The sequence below is a fragment of the Salvia hispanica genome, chromosome 3, assembly GCF_023119035.1.
Source record: "Salvia hispanica cultivar TCC Black 2014 chromosome 3, UniMelb_Shisp_WGS_1.0, whole genome shotgun sequence".
NCBI lineage: Eukaryota > Viridiplantae > Streptophyta > Magnoliopsida > Lamiales > Lamiaceae > Salvia > Salvia hispanica.
Window position 1 is genome coordinate 49,580,635 of NC_062967.1, and position 19,584 is coordinate 49,600,218.

The 19,584-nt window shown below is 36.0% G+C and overlaps 3 protein-coding genes and 2 non-coding genes across 6 annotated transcripts; 4 read left to right on the forward strand and 1 right to left on the reverse strand.

Moving 5' to 3' along the window:
- Positions 1-2,450: 2,450 nt before the first annotated feature.
- LOC125212916 (F-box protein SKIP8-like) lies at positions 2,451-6,277 on the forward strand. The gene is made up of 4 exons (XM_048113214.1): positions 2,451-2,604; positions 2,831-3,171; positions 5,034-5,230; positions 5,354-6,277. Exons 2-4 carry the CDS (start codon positions 3,031-3,033, stop codon positions 5,601-5,603), a joined length of 588 nt encoding a protein of 195 aa, XP_047969171.1. The 5' UTR covers positions 2,451-2,604; positions 2,831-3,030; the 3' UTR covers positions 5,604-6,277.
- Positions 6,278-9,094: 2,817 nt separating this feature from the next.
- Positions 9,095-10,549, forward strand: LOC125216354. Of its 2 annotated transcripts, XR_007175401.1 has the most exons (4): positions 9,095-9,387; positions 9,861-10,085; positions 10,273-10,341; positions 10,456-10,549. XR_007175401.1 is itself a non-coding variant. In XM_048118044.1 (3 exons), exons 1-3 carry the CDS (start codon positions 9,164-9,166, stop codon positions 10,286-10,288), a joined length of 465 nt encoding a protein of 154 aa, XP_047974001.1. In that variant the 5' UTR covers positions 9,095-9,163; the 3' UTR covers positions 10,289-10,549. The 2 variants fall into 2 exon arrangements, 1 of the variants encoding a protein (XP_047974001.1); XM_048118044.1 differs by having other exon boundaries at positions 10,273-10,549.
- Positions 10,550-13,418: 2,869 nt separating this feature from the next.
- LOC125217192 lies at positions 13,419-13,508 on the forward strand. The gene has a single exon (XR_007175612.1). It is a non-coding gene; the product is annotated as a small nucleolar RNA Z159/U59 (small nucleolar RNA).
- A 129-nt stretch (positions 13,509-13,637) lies between these two features.
- On the forward strand, positions 13,638-13,723 carry LOC125217275. Its single transcript, XR_007175690.1, has one exon. It is a non-coding gene; the product is annotated as a small nucleolar RNA SNOR75 (small nucleolar RNA).
- A 298-nt stretch (positions 13,724-14,021) lies between these two features.
- Positions 14,022-15,830, reverse strand: LOC125211720 (cytochrome P450 89A2-like). The gene has a single exon (XM_048111628.1). The coding sequence runs from the start codon at positions 15,747-15,749 to the stop codon at positions 14,253-14,255; it is 1,497 nt and encodes a 498-aa protein (XP_047967585.1). The 5' UTR covers positions 15,750-15,830; the 3' UTR covers positions 14,022-14,252.
- Positions 15,831-19,584: the final 3,754 nt, after the last annotated feature.

The following is a 19,584-nucleotide window of genomic DNA, read 5'->3' on the forward strand; positions in this document are numbered from 1 at the left end:
AAATAAAAATATAGGGAATCTTGGTAATCACACGATTAATACAAAGTGGAGCCTCTAGATTAAGTGGACTGAGTGAGAGGTTTTACAAGGGTTACGTTCATAATATTTTAGCATATAAATATGTCATTTAAAGGATGGGTATCCACACATATCTACTTACCTTATAGAACTCAAGCATACCATTTTTGCTCTTACCATAGGAGGAAAGCTTGACGCCATGAAACCATTCCACACCATGCTCAATGAGCTCGAGGCTTCCTCAATTTCTTTGGTTGTCAGAGTACACTTCGTGTTTTTGACACAACCGCTGCTAGAGACAAAACCATTGTGATCAGCAAACAGTGTGTTTTACAAGATCGTGCGGTACGTTATTTTGTTGGCCGTCTAATGTTTATTTGCAAAGTAATAGTAATTCATAAATTCAGGACTTTTCCTACATGGCGTTAAAATCCAGGCTACTTTTCCCCAGCTTTGCACGCGCGGTTTGGTGGAATATTGAAGGAAGGGGAGTTTCCGTATACGCAATTTTCTTGTGAAGGAAAATAGTTCTCGCAATCCCCTAACAAATCATGCATTTCGGCTGGTTATGTTTTCAAAGACACAGATGTTTGAAGTGAATGAACCACAGTATACAAAGATGACGTTTCAATTTAAGTCATTTGAGGAAATTAGTCAGATTGCCGATATAGGGACGAACCACTTTTTGGTAACTTCAGCATCTTTAATTTTGGCGTTAATTTTCATTCCTATTTCTCCCTCGCTGCTTACTTCTTCCTTTTACAGATATTATTGGTGTGATTGTCAATTGTGGCCAGATTGTGACACGCTCTACATCTAGACTCATTGAAATACAACTAACAGATCCATAATAGGAGTTGAATTATTGGTTAGTTTGCTCATTTGTTGAATGTATTTTAAACACCTCTTTCCTCAGGCATAACATCCTCTATTTCACATTGTGGGAAGATATCGTAGACTCCTATCTTGAACAAATAGAAAGAGTTAAAGGGTAGATGGTTTTTAATTATTTATTTATAGAATGTATTTACTTTACAGTATTGTTGCCCGGAATAACTTATAAATTTAAAATTTCAGGCGTTGTTCATGCGAGCATGCATTTTAGTGCATCTAAAGTATACATTAATGCAAATATTGATGAAATTTCCAAATTGAAGGAGAGATTTGTTTTTGCCCCTTACATTTGTACGTGCTTGTTGTTACATAAGATCATTATAAGATTTAAGCTCATTTGATTTTTTGATATCTTACCATGGGCGTTCTATCTTGATAGGATTACTGGCGACGACTCTTTTGGGTGTCATGAATCAACTGTTCCTTGTACATCTGATGAATTTGATGCTCTTGATGTTAAATCTCTAGAGGATGTGCTCCACCTAAAGGCATTTCCCCCTTTTTATTTGATGTTTTTTGTTTCTTTATTGCTAAGTTTTATTTAGCTCACGATTATTTATTGTGATGCATAAGATGGTTCTTACTGGCTATGTGGAAGAATTGAAAATGTCGAGTGTCACTATGGCCAATGGTTCTATATGACATGCAAACGGTGTGTCATAAAAGTTTCGAAGCTCGGCAATAGGTTCAACTGTATGGCCTGTGATGAGTTTGGTGCATTGTCGTTCCAAGGTTTAGCGCTACCCACTATTTGCCATCTGTTATGTTTGTTCACACATTTACCCATTCTACTTACATTCATTTTCAGGTATAGATTCGTTGCACACATTATTAATGGTATTAGTAGTGCTTAATTGCTACTGTGGAATCGAGAGTGTTTGTATATGTTGGGAAAACGAGTTGATGACTGTGAATATCGTTTAAAATAGATTTTTTTTTAAGAAATGAAAGCGTAAATTTGAACTAAAATAAATGATTGGGATATTGATCTCTTATATTATGGAACTTTCAACAAGTTGGGTTTTTCCCATGACCTATAAATTTTGGCAAATAATATCACAAACTTTTATCCGAGTTTGTTATTTCCCACGATAGAAAAAATTCTGGTTATATTAATGGATTGAAGAACAATTTTGGAGGGTGTGCTTAAAGAAAAACTATCCTCAATGATTGAAGAACTTGAAGCTCTCAAAGTTGAAGTTGAGAAATTATAAAAAAAAATCTGTATCATGATATTGTTTGTCCGAATTTTTTCGCTGATGTGAAATAACAAACTCAGGTAAAAGTTTGTGATATTATTTACCAAATTTTAAAATTCGTAAAAATAACCCAATTTTTTAAAAATTTCATGATATTAAAGACCAACGTTAATTTTATGCCTTCATTAACTTTTTTGTTCTACAAATAGTCTACTTAAATTATATACCAAAAAAGCATGCAAAATTGTGATCCGAATTACCTAAACTACCCTTCGTTTGAATGCGTATACAGTTTCCGCCACCTCTCTTCTGCACTGCACTCCATTTCAGTGACAAAACCAGCATCAACTTTCTATCTCTGCCGATTTTATCTTCTCTCTCTAAAATCCCTAAATTAGGGTTTCATTTAAAGAAATTTCCCTTCGCCAGCAGAGATTACACACAAATTCTTTTAATCCACCGGCTAAGAAAGCAAGACAGTGAAGAAAAACAGGTAAAATATCACATACTAAAATTACTCTGTTTATCTGTAAGCGTTGGTTTTTTTTTCTCTGATTGAATCCAAGCTTTGTTTCGAATTTATCTCCTTTTATTTCCTCTTCAATTCAACAACTGCCTGAGTTGCTGCAACGCTTTTGTTTCAATTAGTTGTGAAATGGAGTTTATGTTTATCATTTCTGAAATTTTCGGTATAAGTGATTATTCGTCATTTTTGGTAGCTCTATCCGGGACCTCATTATGCATCTGTTTCGCGACTATTCTAATTCGGCGGAGGTTGAGGCGGCAGCGAAGCCCTTCTGAATTGGGGGACTTGAGGCCTTCTGTTTGTGTGGATGGACAGAATGGAATTCACAGTCAGGAGAGGACGACTGTGCTTGTCGATGGTGGTGAGAATGGTGCGCAGGTGGGGCTATCGCAAATGGAGCAGCTGGTGCCGGATCTAAGACTGCATGCTCTCAGCTTCTTAGATTACTCAAGTGTCTGCCGTCTCTCCATGACGAATTCACTCCTGTATAGAGCTGCCAATGAGGAGATTTTGTGGAAAACAATCTATCTTAAGGTTTGGTTCTTTGGAAGATCACTCTTGGGGATTTTGGTAGGATATGTGTTTGTGTTAGGGTCGTATTTTTGTTAGATGGATTTTGCACTACTTTAGGGTTTAAGTCTTGAATCTCAAGCTCATTGAATCTAATAGTGGAAGATAAGTTACGTAGTTTGGGATCCTGTCAAACGATTTGACCTTGGCTAATTTCTGGTTTGTAGAGGAAAAGCAACATGTTTTGGTATATTGTTTAGTTTAATCGATAATCAACTTGTTCTTTTATAGGAGTAATAGTGGTAATTAACATGGTAGAAAGTGAGATGGTCAGCACTCAGTAGTGCCTGGTAAGTCTTGCGATATAGATTCCACATACCAGAATCTTTAATGATGAAAATGCTTTCCATATTCTTTTTCCGCTCATTTAATTTGTCATTTAGCAAACAAATTATTGTTTAGCAACTTCAGTTAGTGGAGCTGGAGCATCCTCATGGTTTGGGATTAGCTTGTGTAAGTCAGACAGATGTATGCAATGGAACTGTTATGAATGCTTGCGTTTTTTTCTATATCCAGTTGGTTTGCATTGTCGTTTTATATAGATGATTTTATTTTCTTATTGTAATTTGGATTTTTCAGCTAAAGATTCGACAATATGGTGGCTGTATGAATACTATTAATTGTTTGGATAGTTCTTTTCTTTGAAATTTTGACTATATACTGGCATACCAATTCTGACGTTTTATCGTTGAATCTTTGACACGTTTTCTTATTTAAAGATATGGTTGCTAATTGGTGTTTTATGTCTTTAAGATATCCATAGTTTCTTATTTCTATTTCACTACTTGCATGAGTCATTATTATGTAACTAAATGTGCTAAATAAAAAAGAAATTATACTTTAGATAATTGCTTCTTTAAATACACTTGTAACAGTTGATGCAGCCTCACAATCAGTACTATTACTGTCGGTTTGGTTTAACGATTGAGATTCAATTTTTTCGATTGGCCATAAGATTTAGTCCCTCAAAATGTTACCTTAACTTGAAAGTGTTGAAAAAAAACTGCGCAATAATATGCTTGCTCTATTTCATACTATATGTTAGAGTTGTGTTGGTTCATTAACTAAAGCAAAATAATATCTTTGTTTCTTCTGGTAGCTAGTAACTGAACTGTTAAGTTTCTCTTAATGACTATTCTTTTGTAATTTAAGTAGTAAAAAGTAGTTCTTCCCCCTATGCATCACCATTCAACCCCCTTTCCTTCCGACAAGTGAGACTGTGAGAGACGGAGGGGGATAGAAAGGTAAAACTAAAATTTGAATACAAGAACCAAAAGAAAAATGCCTTCTATTCCTGAATCATGTTAAGGGAAGCATGGTATTTGTCCTATAACATCACTTCTTTGACCTATATTAGGGTGACTTAATAAATTACAGTTACATCGTCAGATTTGTGACCTACTGGGCTTATTTGAGATTGTTAACTAAGACATTTGTGCTATAGGGTAAACACTTTAGAATGCTTCACCAATACTTGCACCCAAACAGTAAACATTTTGTATAATTCACCCATACTTGCACACAAATGGAAAATTTTAGCATGCTTCACCAATTCTTGCACACAAACTCATAACCACAAGGGATGCTATTGATTATTGACTGTATTTTTCCTGTTAGTACTGTCTTGGTATGAATCTAGGTCTTGGCATGAATCTCATGATTAGCATTCTCAAATAATTCTTTCATGGGCTATTAATTGTGTGTTTCTTGCTCTCTGAAATTATATTTATATCCTGTGTGAATGCTTAAAGTTAGTGTATAGTAATCCAGTCATTATTTTAAACTGTCAATATACTGATCTGTTGGCCCTTTGCCCCATCCTCTAGGATTTCTCGTTGGAGCAAGCTAATGTTACGCCAGCCAATGGATGGAAAGCTTATTATGCAGCTACTTTAGCTATTGTTAACATCAACGCTGAGTTTTTTAGGATAGTTAAAGAAAGGTCACATACTGCTATGTCCCAGTTTTGGCTCAATGCAGGTTATGTCAAATGCTTCCTTGCTACTGGCGAGTCTTTTACTGGGTATGTATGTGTCTTTTAGCTGTGCATTAATTCCGTTTCTTTTGAGTTGCTTTAATGTTTTGTCGTTGTGGGTCCATGTGTTAGAACAATAATGCTAATATGTTCCTTGACCTGGCGTTTTAGTTACAATCAAGTCATGGAGAGCTGGCGTGCGACATTTAACCAGGAGAATGCTAATTATTTCCAGATACGAGATGTAAGGACTCATGTCCTAACAGATATGGCTTGGGTTACCGTGAAAGCTTATTCCAACATGGAGAGAGCATACAATGTGACCAACATTTATGAACTCTGTGACGGTAGGTGGTATATGGTGCACCATCATAGCTTAGCAGCTCTCATCCACGGAGGAGCAGATCAACAATTTTTGTAGAGATAAGGAAACGCCCTTGCCAAGGATTTTCAAGGAAAGGGTAAAGTGTTTACATTCTTTGTTTGAGATTACATAAAACTTCAAAAATTTCTTGGGTGATTCTAGTTTTTCTTTTAACAAATGATTCATTACCTCAAGTTTTGCATATGTGGCATTGTGGCAAGATGTGTGTATTTAGGTTTTTTGATTTCACAAGTATCTCTTCTCAAAATATATGCACAGCACAATGCATGCACATATGGAGTTTCCTACCCCCTCCCCCTGTCAAGATTCTCTTGCCTACAATTGGTGTGACTTTCCATCCATGATGTGTTTGGAATCTTTAGAAAATTGATTTACATTTCTTTTATAAAATCGCCGTTCTATTTTTCCAAACTTTCCAAACACAGAATGAAAGATGGATTAGACTACTATGTTGAATCTCGCGTGACTGACATGCGACTGGAATGCGCTATGACTTAATGAATCTGGAAATGTGGCCTTAAGCTATGTTGTTATTTTTGGCAATTTATTCTGGAGGATTTTATCTGGGGAAATTGATGTTTTGGGTAGTGGATTACTATATTCTATAGGAAACGTGGTACACATCGCGTATTAACATGTACATTTTGAATGTAAATGATGTGAATTTTGTTTTGGGAACTATTGGTACTCCCTCCGTCCCACTCATGATGGCCACATTCTTGAGTGGCACGAGATTTTAGGAAGTGTTGTTAGGTAGAATAAAATAGATATGAAAAAAGTAGTTGAATATTTTAATGAGGAGAGATGAGGGATAGGGTTATTTTCAAAATAGGAAAGTGATCATCTTGATTGGGACAAACAAAAAATGAAAGGTGGTCATCTTGAATTGGACGGAGAGAGTATCTTTTTTTCCTTTTCTTTATCCTGAAAGGCTTTACCAATTTTTCGTGTATTGTAACAAGTGAGGGAGAGATATAACTGTGATGGATTTACTGTAAATTTGTTTTGTTATAGCTACTGAACTAACACCAGCATGATTATTAGTGATCGACTGATTAGACAGATTAGAGCACTCCCAATGCACTCGGCGTTAAATCCGGCGTTTTATCGCCGATTATCGCCGAAAATTCGCCGGCAATGGGGAGGAATCGGCGATAATCCGGCGTTAATTCGGTAGAATTAACGCCGAATCCCGAAAATTCGCCGGGGAGAAATAAGGGAGTTTTTAGGGAGAGCATTGGGAGTGCTCTTATTGTATCGTGCAGTTTGTTGTTCTACTCTTGTTCCTATTTGAACAATGCTCTAATGAAGTGTTTTCAGTTTGATTAGTATGATTTCATTCACCATATTCTTGTTGTGATGTTCTTATTTTGGGGGAAAAACGATTTTTTCTTTTAGTGAACATTAATTTTAAAAAATTGTCCACCCATATGTTGTCCGTTAAAGTCAACTACATAATTTTAGATATGACATTGTTGAACTTTCGGCGTATAAATTAAGATACATGACCTATATTTTTAGGAAAAATTTAATGTGTTATAATAACTAGAAGCTTTTAAGATAAAATCTCATTCTCTAATACAAAAGGTATTATACCTTAATTCAATTTTGAAGGGATATATAGTACTTATCTCTTTTTTTTGGGATTCCCCAAAATTTCCAGCTTAGAAATTTTATAAGATAATCATCCATAAAGATTAAATATGTTATATGTATCATCTTTAAGTAGATTATCTACCATCTAAGGTATGTATGTATATATATAGGTTGACTGTCTCAATGGTTTATACATGGTTGCATTTTTTTAGGAAAAAAGTAAAATTTGTTATTTTCATCAATCGATAGTACTCCCTTTTAAGACAAAATCCTGCACATACATTGCACATGTGAATATACTTGTTCTTTTATGTAGTCTCTTTCATCTTATTGATATGAGAATAATTAGGTACAAATATTATGTGAAAACATAGAGTGATGGAAATGGTAGAAATTGTGTTGTAAAATTAATGATCGATGGCAAAGGATAGGTTTCATTTTAGTGAATAGTGATGAAAATGGGTTTGTATGGTAAATAAGGAAAAGAGTGTGGATTATTAGTGATTTTTTGGTTCTAAATGTTGGTATTGCTAGTAGTATGATTTTGTATTTGCTATATATATAATTCACTTTTGCAGATATGAGGAAGAAAAATGAAATTATTTGGCTGGTGGTTGTTTACATGAAGGATGTCCTTGCATTTACATAGGTGTACGAATGGGTATTTTTGTACACAACTTTTGTGTGAAATTATATTTTCTAAGGCTAACGTAGAAGTTAAAACTAGAACTCCCTCCGTCCCAGAGAAGTTGGCACACTTTCCTTTTTAGTTTGTCCCACAAAAGATGTCACATTTCTCTTTTTGGAAAAAGTTCTCACATGAATATAAAAATTATATTTTCTCTCTCCATTTAACACACAAAACAAAACCTCCTAAAATCTCGTGCCATTTTCAAAGTATGTCAACTTCTCTGGGACGGAGGGAGTATTAATTAGAAAAAAATCTTGACCATGAGTTTAAGTTTGAGTATCTACATTGGATGTGACATGTTTATCAAGTCTTTTTTCTATTGCATGTGACATATTTTAAGTTTTTTTAAAACCAATAACCAATTCACCCTAAACCGTTTACGTGAATTATGTTCTTCTCAAACTGGGATTTATTTAAAGCTGAGTTTTTTTAATCACATCCTTGAGTGTTCAGTAAATTTTGGGCCCCATCTCTTAGACAAGTTTTATTTGCTTTGCTTTTGCTTTATCTAAATTCAAGTTTTTTTTTTTAGGCTTTTGCTTGTTCTAAATCCAAGTTTTTTTTTTTTTTTGCTTGTTCCGAATTCAAGTTTAATACTCCTTAATTGTTTCTTAGCATAAGAATCCTTTCAAAACTCATGTTTTTCAAATAGTGTTTAAATACAAATTGCAGTAACTGTGATAATGATATTAGTACTAACCATTAGTACCTACCTATAATTGCATTGTTTACTTGTAGTATTATTTATTAGTGCTAATAATGAATCAATGGATTAAACTTCTGATCTTTTAAATGGATGAGAAATGTCTTTACCATGTGCACTGTGATTCATTGTTCACTATTTCATAGTAGTTGAGACTTCATATCATCACAATTTTCATGTGTTTCTATATAAACAATCTTTTAAGGTAATACATACTACAACACTCAAAAAAAAAAAAATTTAATCATTTTGTTCATAATAAATAGTATGTTTTTTTTTATCCATTTACAAAATTTAGTCTCCCTCCATTTATCATAACTTTATCTCCCTAATAAAATGAGTCAAATTCTCTATTAATAATATTTAAATTATTCTTTATTTTTATCTCTATCTCTTTTATATTCTTTCAGTTTTGCATTAAAACTGATATTAGGGAGTAGTATCAATTTTGTTAAATAATAGAAAATTTAAAAACAAGTCTATAAATAAAAAATTCTCCGGCTACAAAAACAAATTATCCAATTTATATTAATTTTCAAATAAGCTCTACCGGATAAACGTGTATAGAGAGGAATTAAAATTAGTGGTTGAGAGAGAGAAAGAGAGATGGCTGCCACCGCCGTGACCGGCAGCTGCAACACCACCTTCTTCCCTTCCTCTCTCCCAAAACCTCCGCGACAATTTCTCCATTCTTATAAAATCACCGCACCTCAACACCTGACGCTGACTAGTACTTCAATCACCCGACTTTCTGTTTCACCGCCTGAAACCAGCGCCGTTGAAGCAGAACAAAGTGACGATGGCGTCTCTTCCTCCTCTGCCTCTCTCGCGTATATGCCTCTCTCTCATCGTATTTCAACATTTTCTCACTTGTTGTTTAATCCTTGATAGTAATTGCATAAATTTTAGAGGCAATTGCTACTAATTATATGAGCTTTCGCCCAATTTTGATTTTGCATAATAAACTAAAAATTTACATATTTGGAGACATGATTTTAGTTCTCTCACGAAACCTAATTGAGTGAAATTTTATCCTGTTTGTGTAATTCAATGGAGTGCCACGCAGATTTAATTGTTTGGATTGATGTGATCATAAACAACTCTAGTCATCTAGAACTAGTATGATGTAATTAATGGTGTTAGTTTAGCATCAATGTGAGTGAATTTGGTGATGATTCTTGACCTTTTCCTGGCCATAATTGAATGATCAAGAAAATGTTGGTGATATCATAACTCAAGATAGGTGAATTAGTATGAGTTGAAATAAAAATCTTGCACTGATACTTGAGGTACATTGGTGAAGGGGGTGTAATGCCTGTGGAAGGGAAGAGATTGAGAAGGGTTGTAACGGTGAAGGAAGGATTCAAGGTGGGATTGCCACTGTCCCGGGCTTCGGCTGGTGGCCAATAAAAGCTTACCGGCCTTGCCCTGCATACCTGCAGTCCGGAGGGAGGTACAGAAGAACAGGCCAAAGCATGGACGAAGTTGTCTCTGGAGGTGGTGGTGGTCGTGCCAAACCTGCATCAAGGTAATAACATCACAACTGCTTTTTTACATTTGGTTTCATATACAATCAAAGCTTTACATACATAATTCATAATCTTGAAACTATGCCTTTGCTCATCAGTTCAGCATTTTGTTTGTGATGTGAAGTGCATAGCATTCTTCTTCACTTTGTCGCTAACTATAGTTGCTGAATTTTTTTTGATTTTCAGCAAGAAAAAGGAATGATCTGAGTAAGTCAGGAGATAACTAAATGTTCAAGAATGCTTCAATGATGTTAGGCAAGTTTAATTTCTAGCACAAGAAGAATATCATCTAGTTTTTCTTGCATCAACAAAGCCATGTCCTTATTCTGTTTCTTTCTTTTTGTTGGTAAATGCAACATTAAATTCAAGGACCGTGCCACACTGGACTCGAGCCAGAGATCTTTGTACACCATATGTGAAAATTTTTGTTTACATTCATATATATCTGGGAAACATTCTATTACAAGGTGGTTTGGGAGAAAACAACACAGGATTTGATTTCTCCGACCACATAACTTTAGCAAATAAATCTTCTGTTGGAGCAAGAAGAGCTATTTCTTCTACTCGGAGTTGAATTTGCAGCAATCCTCATTTGCTGAATCAATGCCTCTGTATTCACCTCTTCCGATAAAATCTTTTCCAAATCTTTGGGGTTGATCACTAGCTTCACTTTCCAAACGCCATTCCCTGACCTCGGCTGCACCTCCACCGTCTTCCTCCTTGCCCCCGCCTCCATTCTTACTGCTCCCTCTTCAGCATCTGAGACTGCCTTCAAAGAGCAGTTTCCCATGATGTAAGATATATATTGGTATGTGTGAATGGTGGTTATTTCTTGCTCTTCTTTCTGTGACTGTGTGTACTGTGAAAGTGAGGGGATTTGGGGGTATTTATGAGACAAATTAGTAGGTGGATTAAGATAATGAAAGGGTCACGGATTTAATTTGGGGTAGAAAAGGCATCTTTTTTTCTTTTCTTTTTTTGAAAAATAAACTAGAATTTTGAGGGAGCGTTAAAGAATGGCAAATGGGAGTGATCCCATGTTTGAAAAGTTGGTATTTCTGTACAACGACATTTTGAGCCCAATCAAGTCTAGGTGGTGTGAATGTGGAGTTTTTAGATCCCCTTTTCTTGCATTTATTTTAATAATATTCGTATTATTCTCTTTTGGTTCTCAATTTCTTGTCATTATTCAAATTGATAAATTTTGAGCCGTAATTGATGATTTTGTAGTTTCTTGGTTTTTATGATTTTTTTTTATTGAAAGATTACTTATCGCTTTAATCGGATAGTTTGTTAACAAACTTTTCGAGTGTGAAATTGATTATTGTAAGAAATATAGTTTGGATGTGCATGTATTTAAAGAGATAAAATGGCTCTAAATACAGTTTTTGACAAATTGGACAATGTTGAGGAATAAGATTTCCTTTTTAATTAATTAATGACGCTAATCCACCACGGTCCAAATCTTCAACAATTTATCACATGCGGCCCTTCTAATTTGTCTTTTTCTAATTATTTGCAATTTTTAGAGAATATTTTGTCCTCTCTAAACACAAATATATATGAAAATCTTATCCAAGAGAGCTACGGCCCGTGATGAGAATTGAGAGCAATAAGAGTTAAAACTTAAAACTACCATGTTTGTACACTAGATTACAAGAACGTTGATGAGACTTGTATTAAACCTCCATTGTTTACGAAGAGTATTAATAACAATGTTGCCGGAAGTTTTGAAGACTAAGAATTATACTCCCTTCGTCCTACTCCCACAGCAGGAGCCCTATTTCGTTTGGGCACGAATTTTAAAGAAAAGTAGGTTGAATAAGTTAGTGGAATATGAATGTCACTAATATATACTCCCTCCGTCCAAGACAAAATAGAGCACATTTGTCTTTTTGTTTGTCCACGAAAAATATAGCACATTTAAAAAAAGAAAGTTTTCAACTACTTCACTTTTTTTCCCTTCTATCTTACTAATAATATGGATACCACATTCCACTAACACTACTTCTCTCTTACTTTTTTCTCTTCTATCTTATTTTACCAATTCCACATTAAAACGTGTGTCATTCACAATGTGCCATATTTTACGTGGACGGAGGGAGTATTAGTTTTATATTAAATATGAGTCAAATATGTTGGTGGAATGTGAGGCCTACTTACAATCTATGGTAAAAGTGAAATATAACTCTTATAGTGGGACGAAGGAAGTATTCCTTCCGTCCGCTATTAGGAATCTCATTTCTTGGGGCACGGATTTTAAGAAATACTAATAAGAAAAGTGAGTGGAAAAAAGTTAGTGGAAAAAAATTAGTGGAATATGGGTCTCATTTGTATATATAGTTTTAAATGAAATATGAGTGGAATGAGTTGGTGGAATGTGTGATCATATTAAACTAAGATGTTGTATATGGGCTTATTATTAGGCCCAAATTATGCCTATTTATTGAAGAGGGATAAAAAATCAGTGGCAATCAGGGTACAACGGGGTTCGTATGCTTTACGCCTTTACCACTCAGCTATGGTATGGACCCTCACGTTTAGGGTTAAAATGTAACTACAAAGAAAATTATAGTTATTTGCTTATAAAAAAAATTACTAGTACTAAACTTCACATATGGAAGTCTTATGTTTTCTCAAATCTATCCAAAGATAAGATTTATTGAAGCAAAAATACTACAGTGTCTATCTATAAAGTTTTAAAAATTTATCTCCCGTTATCTTTTATCATTCACGAACCTCTTTATGTGCCAATTTCATGCAATGCATGGAATATTCTCCTCCAACTCTCAAGTCTCGTGGAATTCGTAACATGATATCAGTACATTGTGCAATTCTAGAGGAAATTACATTCTGGTCAGAAACGAACTTCAAATTAGATATACAACTTATATTGAAATTAAAGTTATGATTTTGAAGGAATAAAAGGACTACAAATGTGGTTAAATGGCTTTGTATTAAACGAATAATTTCTACATAGCTCACCCAAAAAAACTCATAGGCCCAAAGTGATGGCCCAATCAATTATGAAAGTCAGCTCTACGGTTTAAAAATGCACTTTATATAACTCCGCACCCTCTATTCTTCTAATATTATCGCACAATCTCGCTTTCAGTTTCAATTTTCAACTGGTATTATACAATGATTCAATACCTTTGATTGTTTCTCTTCATTTTTCCATTGCTTTTTTTTTTTTTTTTTTTTTTTTTTTTTTTTTTTTTTTTTTTATTCATTTGTCGTTATATAAATCTTTGACATTGAGTTTGTCTTTGTATCATATTATTATGTAGTATTTCCGAAAAAATTTTAAAATATTTATTTTCTATGTGTTGGCCTCTTGTGACGATTAAAACTTAAATTTCGTTCTTCTGAGAATTGTTTCATCATGCGGAAAAGATTTATGGAGACCTGAACTGAAAGCCTTTCTATTTTAAATTATGCTTTCCTATTAAATTCAACGTTTGAGTCACTTAAATTTTGTTTTATACATGTGATTCTAAAGATGTATGTTTCGAATTTAAAGGGGTTTGATTGTTCATTTTGTTCTCACTTCTCAGTGATGATGAACCATAGATGACGAGTGTGATATCCATTCTTAAAAGCATTGATGACAATTCAAGCCATTTGTCTGAGAGCTTCAATCTTACCCCATTTACATATCAAACTATTTCAACAATTTTTTTTAATTCTGAATAATATTTTCTCCTTTGCTACGTATTTTTATTTGAACTCAACAAAAAAGAAGTATTTTTCTTTTCTGATTTGATACAGTATAATCTTCAGCCTATCTACATAACACGGCACTCAATGATTCTGTTGTTTTGCACAACATAAACCGAACTCTAGTTGATTTCAATTTTTTCTTTTTCTTTGATATGTTTCATCGATGTAGTCATTGTTGCTGCCCAAAACCCTCTTACACTCACACAATTTAATTGCTGCGCATAAATGTAATTGATCAATTAAATAACGTATCAACTCACCCACCCCACTAATCACCGCAACCCGTTCCTCTATCTTCAACCAGGGTTGTACACAAATTTTTATTGACAAGGTTATATATTACAAAAATTCAACAATATTACACAAATACTAGTATATTATTAACAATCTTTTATTTATACTCGACACCTCCATAATGCCAATTTTGTATCATTGAAAGAAGGCTAATTTCTAGGAGATATGCGTGCGCGTAGTGGATTTTTCATAACGACAGTACTTTCCTGCTTCTCTGTGAGATCCACCTCATCATCCGCTTCCCACTTGAAACTTCGAATCAAATTTGCAACCAAGTACTCCAAATGTAACATCGCCATCCAAAATCCCGGGCAAACCCTCCGCCCGGCCCCGAACGGCATCATTTTTATCTCTCTACTTCCGGTCACGTCAAACCCTTCCCCCGCGCACGCCTCCACGAACCTCTCCGGCCTGAACTCCATCGGCTCCTCCCACACCTCCGGATCCCAATTCATGTCCGCCACCATGAAATTCACGTACGCGTCCTTGGGGATTCGGTAACCCTCCAGATCCACCTCCTCCTTCACCTCGTGCGCCAATACAAAGTGAGCCGGCGGATGCCGCCGCAGCGCCTCCAGCACCACCGCCTTCAGATACGGCAGCTTCTGCAGATCCTCCTCCTCCACCACGTCGCCTTCCAGTTCCACCACGCCGATGATCTCCTGGTACACTTTCTCCTGAATTTCTCGGTGCTTTACTAAATTCGCCATGATCCACTGCAGCGCCGTCGATGTGGTGTCGGTGCCGGCGGAGAGGAATTCGCTGCATAAGCTCACGATTTCTTCTTCGCGAAGCTTCCTCTTCTCCTCCGGTAGGATCAGATCCGCGAGTGTGTCCACGTACGCTACCAATTCGTTCGAATTCCTCATATTCTTCGATTCAATTCGACCTCTGATGAGCGGAATCATGATTCTATCCTGTTCGCCGCGGATTTCAATCAGCTCCTTCCACCGCTTCCGGAATATGATCCGCCCTAGCCGAGGCCAGAAATTGAGAACGGCGAATCTCTGGAAATTCAACAGATATTTTCGCTGGATGGCTTCGATCTCCTTGATTTGACTCTCCTGCAGTTTATCCCCAAAACAGAGCAGCACGAGTAAACAGAACATAGCGTACTGGAAGTGATCAATCAACCTCACCGGCGCAGCGGAGGAACCGCGGATGCGATCCATGAGGAGAGACAGCACCCACCGCCGCGACGCGGAGTAGCCTCTGACGCGGGAGGGGTGGAGGATCTCCTGCGTCAGGTTGCGCCGGAGGAGGCGCCACGTCGGGCCGTAGGAGGAGGCGCTGATCGTCTTCCGCGGCGCGTTGAGGTGGGTGAGGGTCGCCGTGGCCCCGGGGCGGTCGGCGAAAACGGCGCCGTTCTGGACGAGGGCGCGGTGAGCGATGGAGTGGCCGCTGACGAAGATGAAGACGCGGCGAGCGATGTGGATGGTGATGATGGGGCCGTAGTCGGGTTTAAGGAGGCGGAGGACGTGCTCGAGGTCGGAGATCGACTTGCGCAGCCATATGAGGTTGCCGATGAGCGGGAGCGCCGGCGGACCCGGCGGCAGGCGGTTTCTGCGCGGAGAGGAGAGGGAGATTAGGGCTTGGAGTAGGGCGGCGATGCAGAGGGAGACGATGATGATGAACCACGCCTCCATTTTTGAGCTTCGACCTTTGCTCTTTGTGTGATACGCCTAAGATAGTAGTACTCCATACTAGAGTGAGGTCATTGTGTTATGAATATTTTATCCTAAAACAGGAAGACGTCAACGTATCGGGATAGCGCCATTTTTGTATTAAAAAATGAGTAATCACCTGGATTAAGATTAGAGCATTTACGTCAATGCTTCCAATGCTCTTGCCAATAGCATGGATGTATGCTCGGACACACTTTTATTCATTTTTAATTCTTTGCTATGAGATCACAACATCTACATCCATGCTATTCTATAAGAGCATGCTCTTTTGCAATTAAAGGATCTCAAGCACCATTCTATTATTCAATTTAAATACTTCAAATACTAAAAATATTTTCACAATATTAAAATATTCAAAATACCTAAAATAATATTGCTACAAATTACTATAAAATTAAAAATTACATAATCGATGAATCTTGTTGCTTCCTAATTGAAAACACAAGAACATGCTTATATATATAGGCTACAAACTTTGGGAATTGCAACCATAAACATGTCTATCTTAAGTAAAAATTGATATTTGATGAGAAAGATTGACTGATTTCACTATTATTTGATGTAAAAAGAGTCAAATAAATTTTTTAAAATATGGTCGAAAAGCGGCTATATTTTTTGAAATCCGATTTTTTTTTTGAATTATTTTTAATTTAAAAAAAATAAATTTAACGGAATAATAACATGCGTAATCGCGCATGGGGTGATTGGGCATCACCGGCCAATGGAATGCTGCCACGTTGCCCTGCTCTTCGCCACGATGGAGCTTTCGGCAAGAGCACGTCCCTGCCAACGGCAAGAGCGCAGCGGCGAGCACGGACGTGCTCTTGCTGACGACAAGAGCTGTCAGCAAGAGCACAGCTCTTCGCAAGAGCATCGTTGGAGATGCTCTTATACCATAACAGGTGAAGTTGTTCCAACATAGATTTATTTTATACTGTAATAAAAAAGTTTAATAGTATAAAAATAAAATTAAGAAATAAAATAATTAGGATATGTGGAACAATATACAGGTATCCAATAAAATTACTGAAATCTCTAGTCTCTTCCGTTAGTATATTAAAATACATATTTTATTGTTGTTGAATTAAAATGTATCCACACACTATACACACCCATAGAGTACACACACATGTAGACAATGCACACACACTAGACACATAGCGCGTCACACACATACTAAACTACACAAACATAACACACAACACACATCCACTGATGGAGGATGGTATGTCCGTCTACAACTATGGAGATGCCTCTGCCGTCGACACAGGAAGCTCCGATGCAGACGTTGACGGCGTATGCCGGGGCTAATTATGGAGGATTTGCCCTGCCACCTAGGATTCTGGGGTGTCGCTGCTGTTATTGCATTATCTCAACCTCTTCCACCTCCATCGCAACCGACTTCATTCATGGAGTTTATAATTTTTCACAGAAAATTACTCCCTTTGTTCCCTCATAGTTGAGTCTTTTTAATAATTTTGAGAAGTTCCCTCATAGTTAAGTCATTTCCATCGATAGTAACTTCTTACTCTCTCTTACTTTACTCCCTCTTACTTTATTTTCTTTACTTTATTCACTTTTTATTTTATTCTCTCTTACCTTTTTTCTCTTTCTTATTTTATTTATCTATTTATTTAACACATTTAACATTCTTTTCTTAAACTCCGTGCCGAAAAGTTATGCCTCAACTATGAGAGTACGAAGGGAGTTGTATATCTAATTTATGTTTAAAAGATACTCCCGCGTCCCATAATAGATGGTGTACTTGGGGAATGGTATGAGATTTTAGAAGATGTTTTGTGTGTTAGGTAGAGAGAGGAAATAGTACATTATGAATGAGAGTTTTCTCCAAAGACAGGTGGCATCTTCTATAGGACAAACTGAAAAGGAAAGCGTGACATCTATTGTGGGACGGAGGAAATATTTAATAAAATTACCGAAATTTTTAGTGTTATAATAGTTAGTATGTTGAAATACCCATTTTACTGTTGTTAAATTATAAAGTATCCACAAAGATTTAAATATATTATTTATTTAGTTAACATACCATATTGCTTACTACTATAATTAATGTAGATTACCCTTAATTCTAGTCATTTACGGTTGTGAAGTATAGATAAAATAGAAATAATTTACCACTACTATAAATAATTCACCTTAATACACATACTATGCATACATTACTCACATAGAGTGCACACGCATACAATTATGGAGATCCATCCGCCGTTGTTCCATATGACGCCGACACTGGAATTTCCGACGCAGAATTTGATGGTGCTCATGACAGGACTAATTATAGTGGATTTTTCGGCAATTACAGCCACCTTGGATTTTGCGCTTTGCCGCTGTGATTGCATAATCTCAACCGTTTACGTCTTCATCGCCACGGCCAACTTTACTCCATAGAGTTTACAATTTGTCATAGAAAAGTATGTCTAATTTTTTTGTAGAGTAGTATTAATAAAGTTATTAAAATCTTCTGGTCCCTACGGTTTGTATATTAAAATGCCTATTTATTGTTGTTGAATTATATAATAGGTTTATGTTAAAATGATAACCCCTGTTAAAGTGACACCGTGACACTACTTATATAGCAATATTATAAACGCTACACAACAATCTATAGATTGCTGTATAGCGTATTGGATATTGCTGACCAAGAAAAATTGTTGTATAGTGTACAATATATTGTTGGCCGTCTTTTTTAGATTTTTTTTTGCCACGTGGCAGCTTATTATTCGTCCACGTGTACAAATGATTGACTAGGAATGGTGGTATGATGTTATTTTAAGATGTGGTGGCACCCTAACACTCCCCTTATATAATATCCACAAATATTTATAGTATATATATATATTAGCTACTCCCTCCGTCCCACATAATTTTACACATTTTGACCCGACACGAGTTTTAAGAAATGTAATGGAAAGTGAGTTGAAATAGTTGTTGGGATGTGGGTCCTACTTTTAAAGTATTAGTTTTATAATAAAATATGAGTAGGAATGAGTTAGTGGAATATGAGGTCCACTACCAAAAATGGTAAAAGTGATATGGGTAAAATTATGTGGGACGACCTAAAACGGAATACTGGGTAAAATTATGTGGGATGGAGGGAGTATTTATTTGCTTAGTGTATCTTATTGCCTTTATTTTATGTAAGTTATCCTTAATTCTAGTTCTTTGTGGTCGTGAAGTATAAAACTCTAGTCCCTACAGTGTATATAGGTGGCGTTCGGTTGTCATGACTAATAATCATGAGACTATCCATCTAGGATTAAGTTGTGGGATTATTTTAGTTGGAGGGGGGAGGCTATGACTAATTATCATAAGACTATCCATCTAGGATTAAGTTGAGGAGGTTAATCTTATGAACCAAACATGATACATATTTAATCATGAGATTTAGTCTTGCCAACCGAACGCCCCCGTGGTGTATTGTTTATGTGCAATGTGCATTGTGTGCGTGCGTGAGCAGTGCTTGTGTTTAGTGAATGTGTGCATTGTGTGTATTAATATTATACATAATACATTGTTATTTTATGCATAACTAAAATTTTACTACACCACTTCTCTTGCTTTTGTAATTTATTATTTACTAATATTTTTTAGATATTTTATACTCTATGCATACACAAAAAATTGTCTCATATATGGATCCGCTAAGATATGAAAGACATGACAACCATGTACCATTTCTAGCCAACCACAAAAGTCTAGAAATATTACTTTGGGCTGGCCTCTTTAAGTATTTAGCCTAGAGCCTATTTCAGGGCCATCCCTGTTGATCTGTTCC

Coding starts and splice junctions, on each gene's coding strand:
- LOC125212916 (XM_048113214.1), top strand. CDS start 3,031: ATGGAGCAGCTGGTGCCGGATCTAAGACTGCATGCTCTCAGCTTCTTA. Junction 3,172..5,033: donor GGAAAACAATCTATCTTAAG/GTTTGGTTCTTT, acceptor CCCATCCTCTAG/GATTTCTCGTTGGAGCAAGC. Junction 5,231..5,353: donor ACTGGCGAGTCTTTTACTGG/GTATGTATGTGT, acceptor CTGGCGTTTTAG/TTACAATCAAGTCATGGAGA.
- LOC125216354 (XM_048118044.1), top strand. CDS start 9,164: ATGGCTGCCACCGCCGTGACCGGCAGCTGCAACACCACCTTCTTCCCT. Junction 9,388..9,860: donor TCCTCCTCTGCCTCTCTCGC/GTATATGCCTCT, acceptor ACATTGGTGAAG/GGGGTGTAATGCCTGTGGAA.
- LOC125211720 (XM_048111628.1), bottom strand. CDS start 15,749: ATGGAGGCGTGGTTCATCATCATCGTCTCCCTCTGCATCGCCGCCCTA.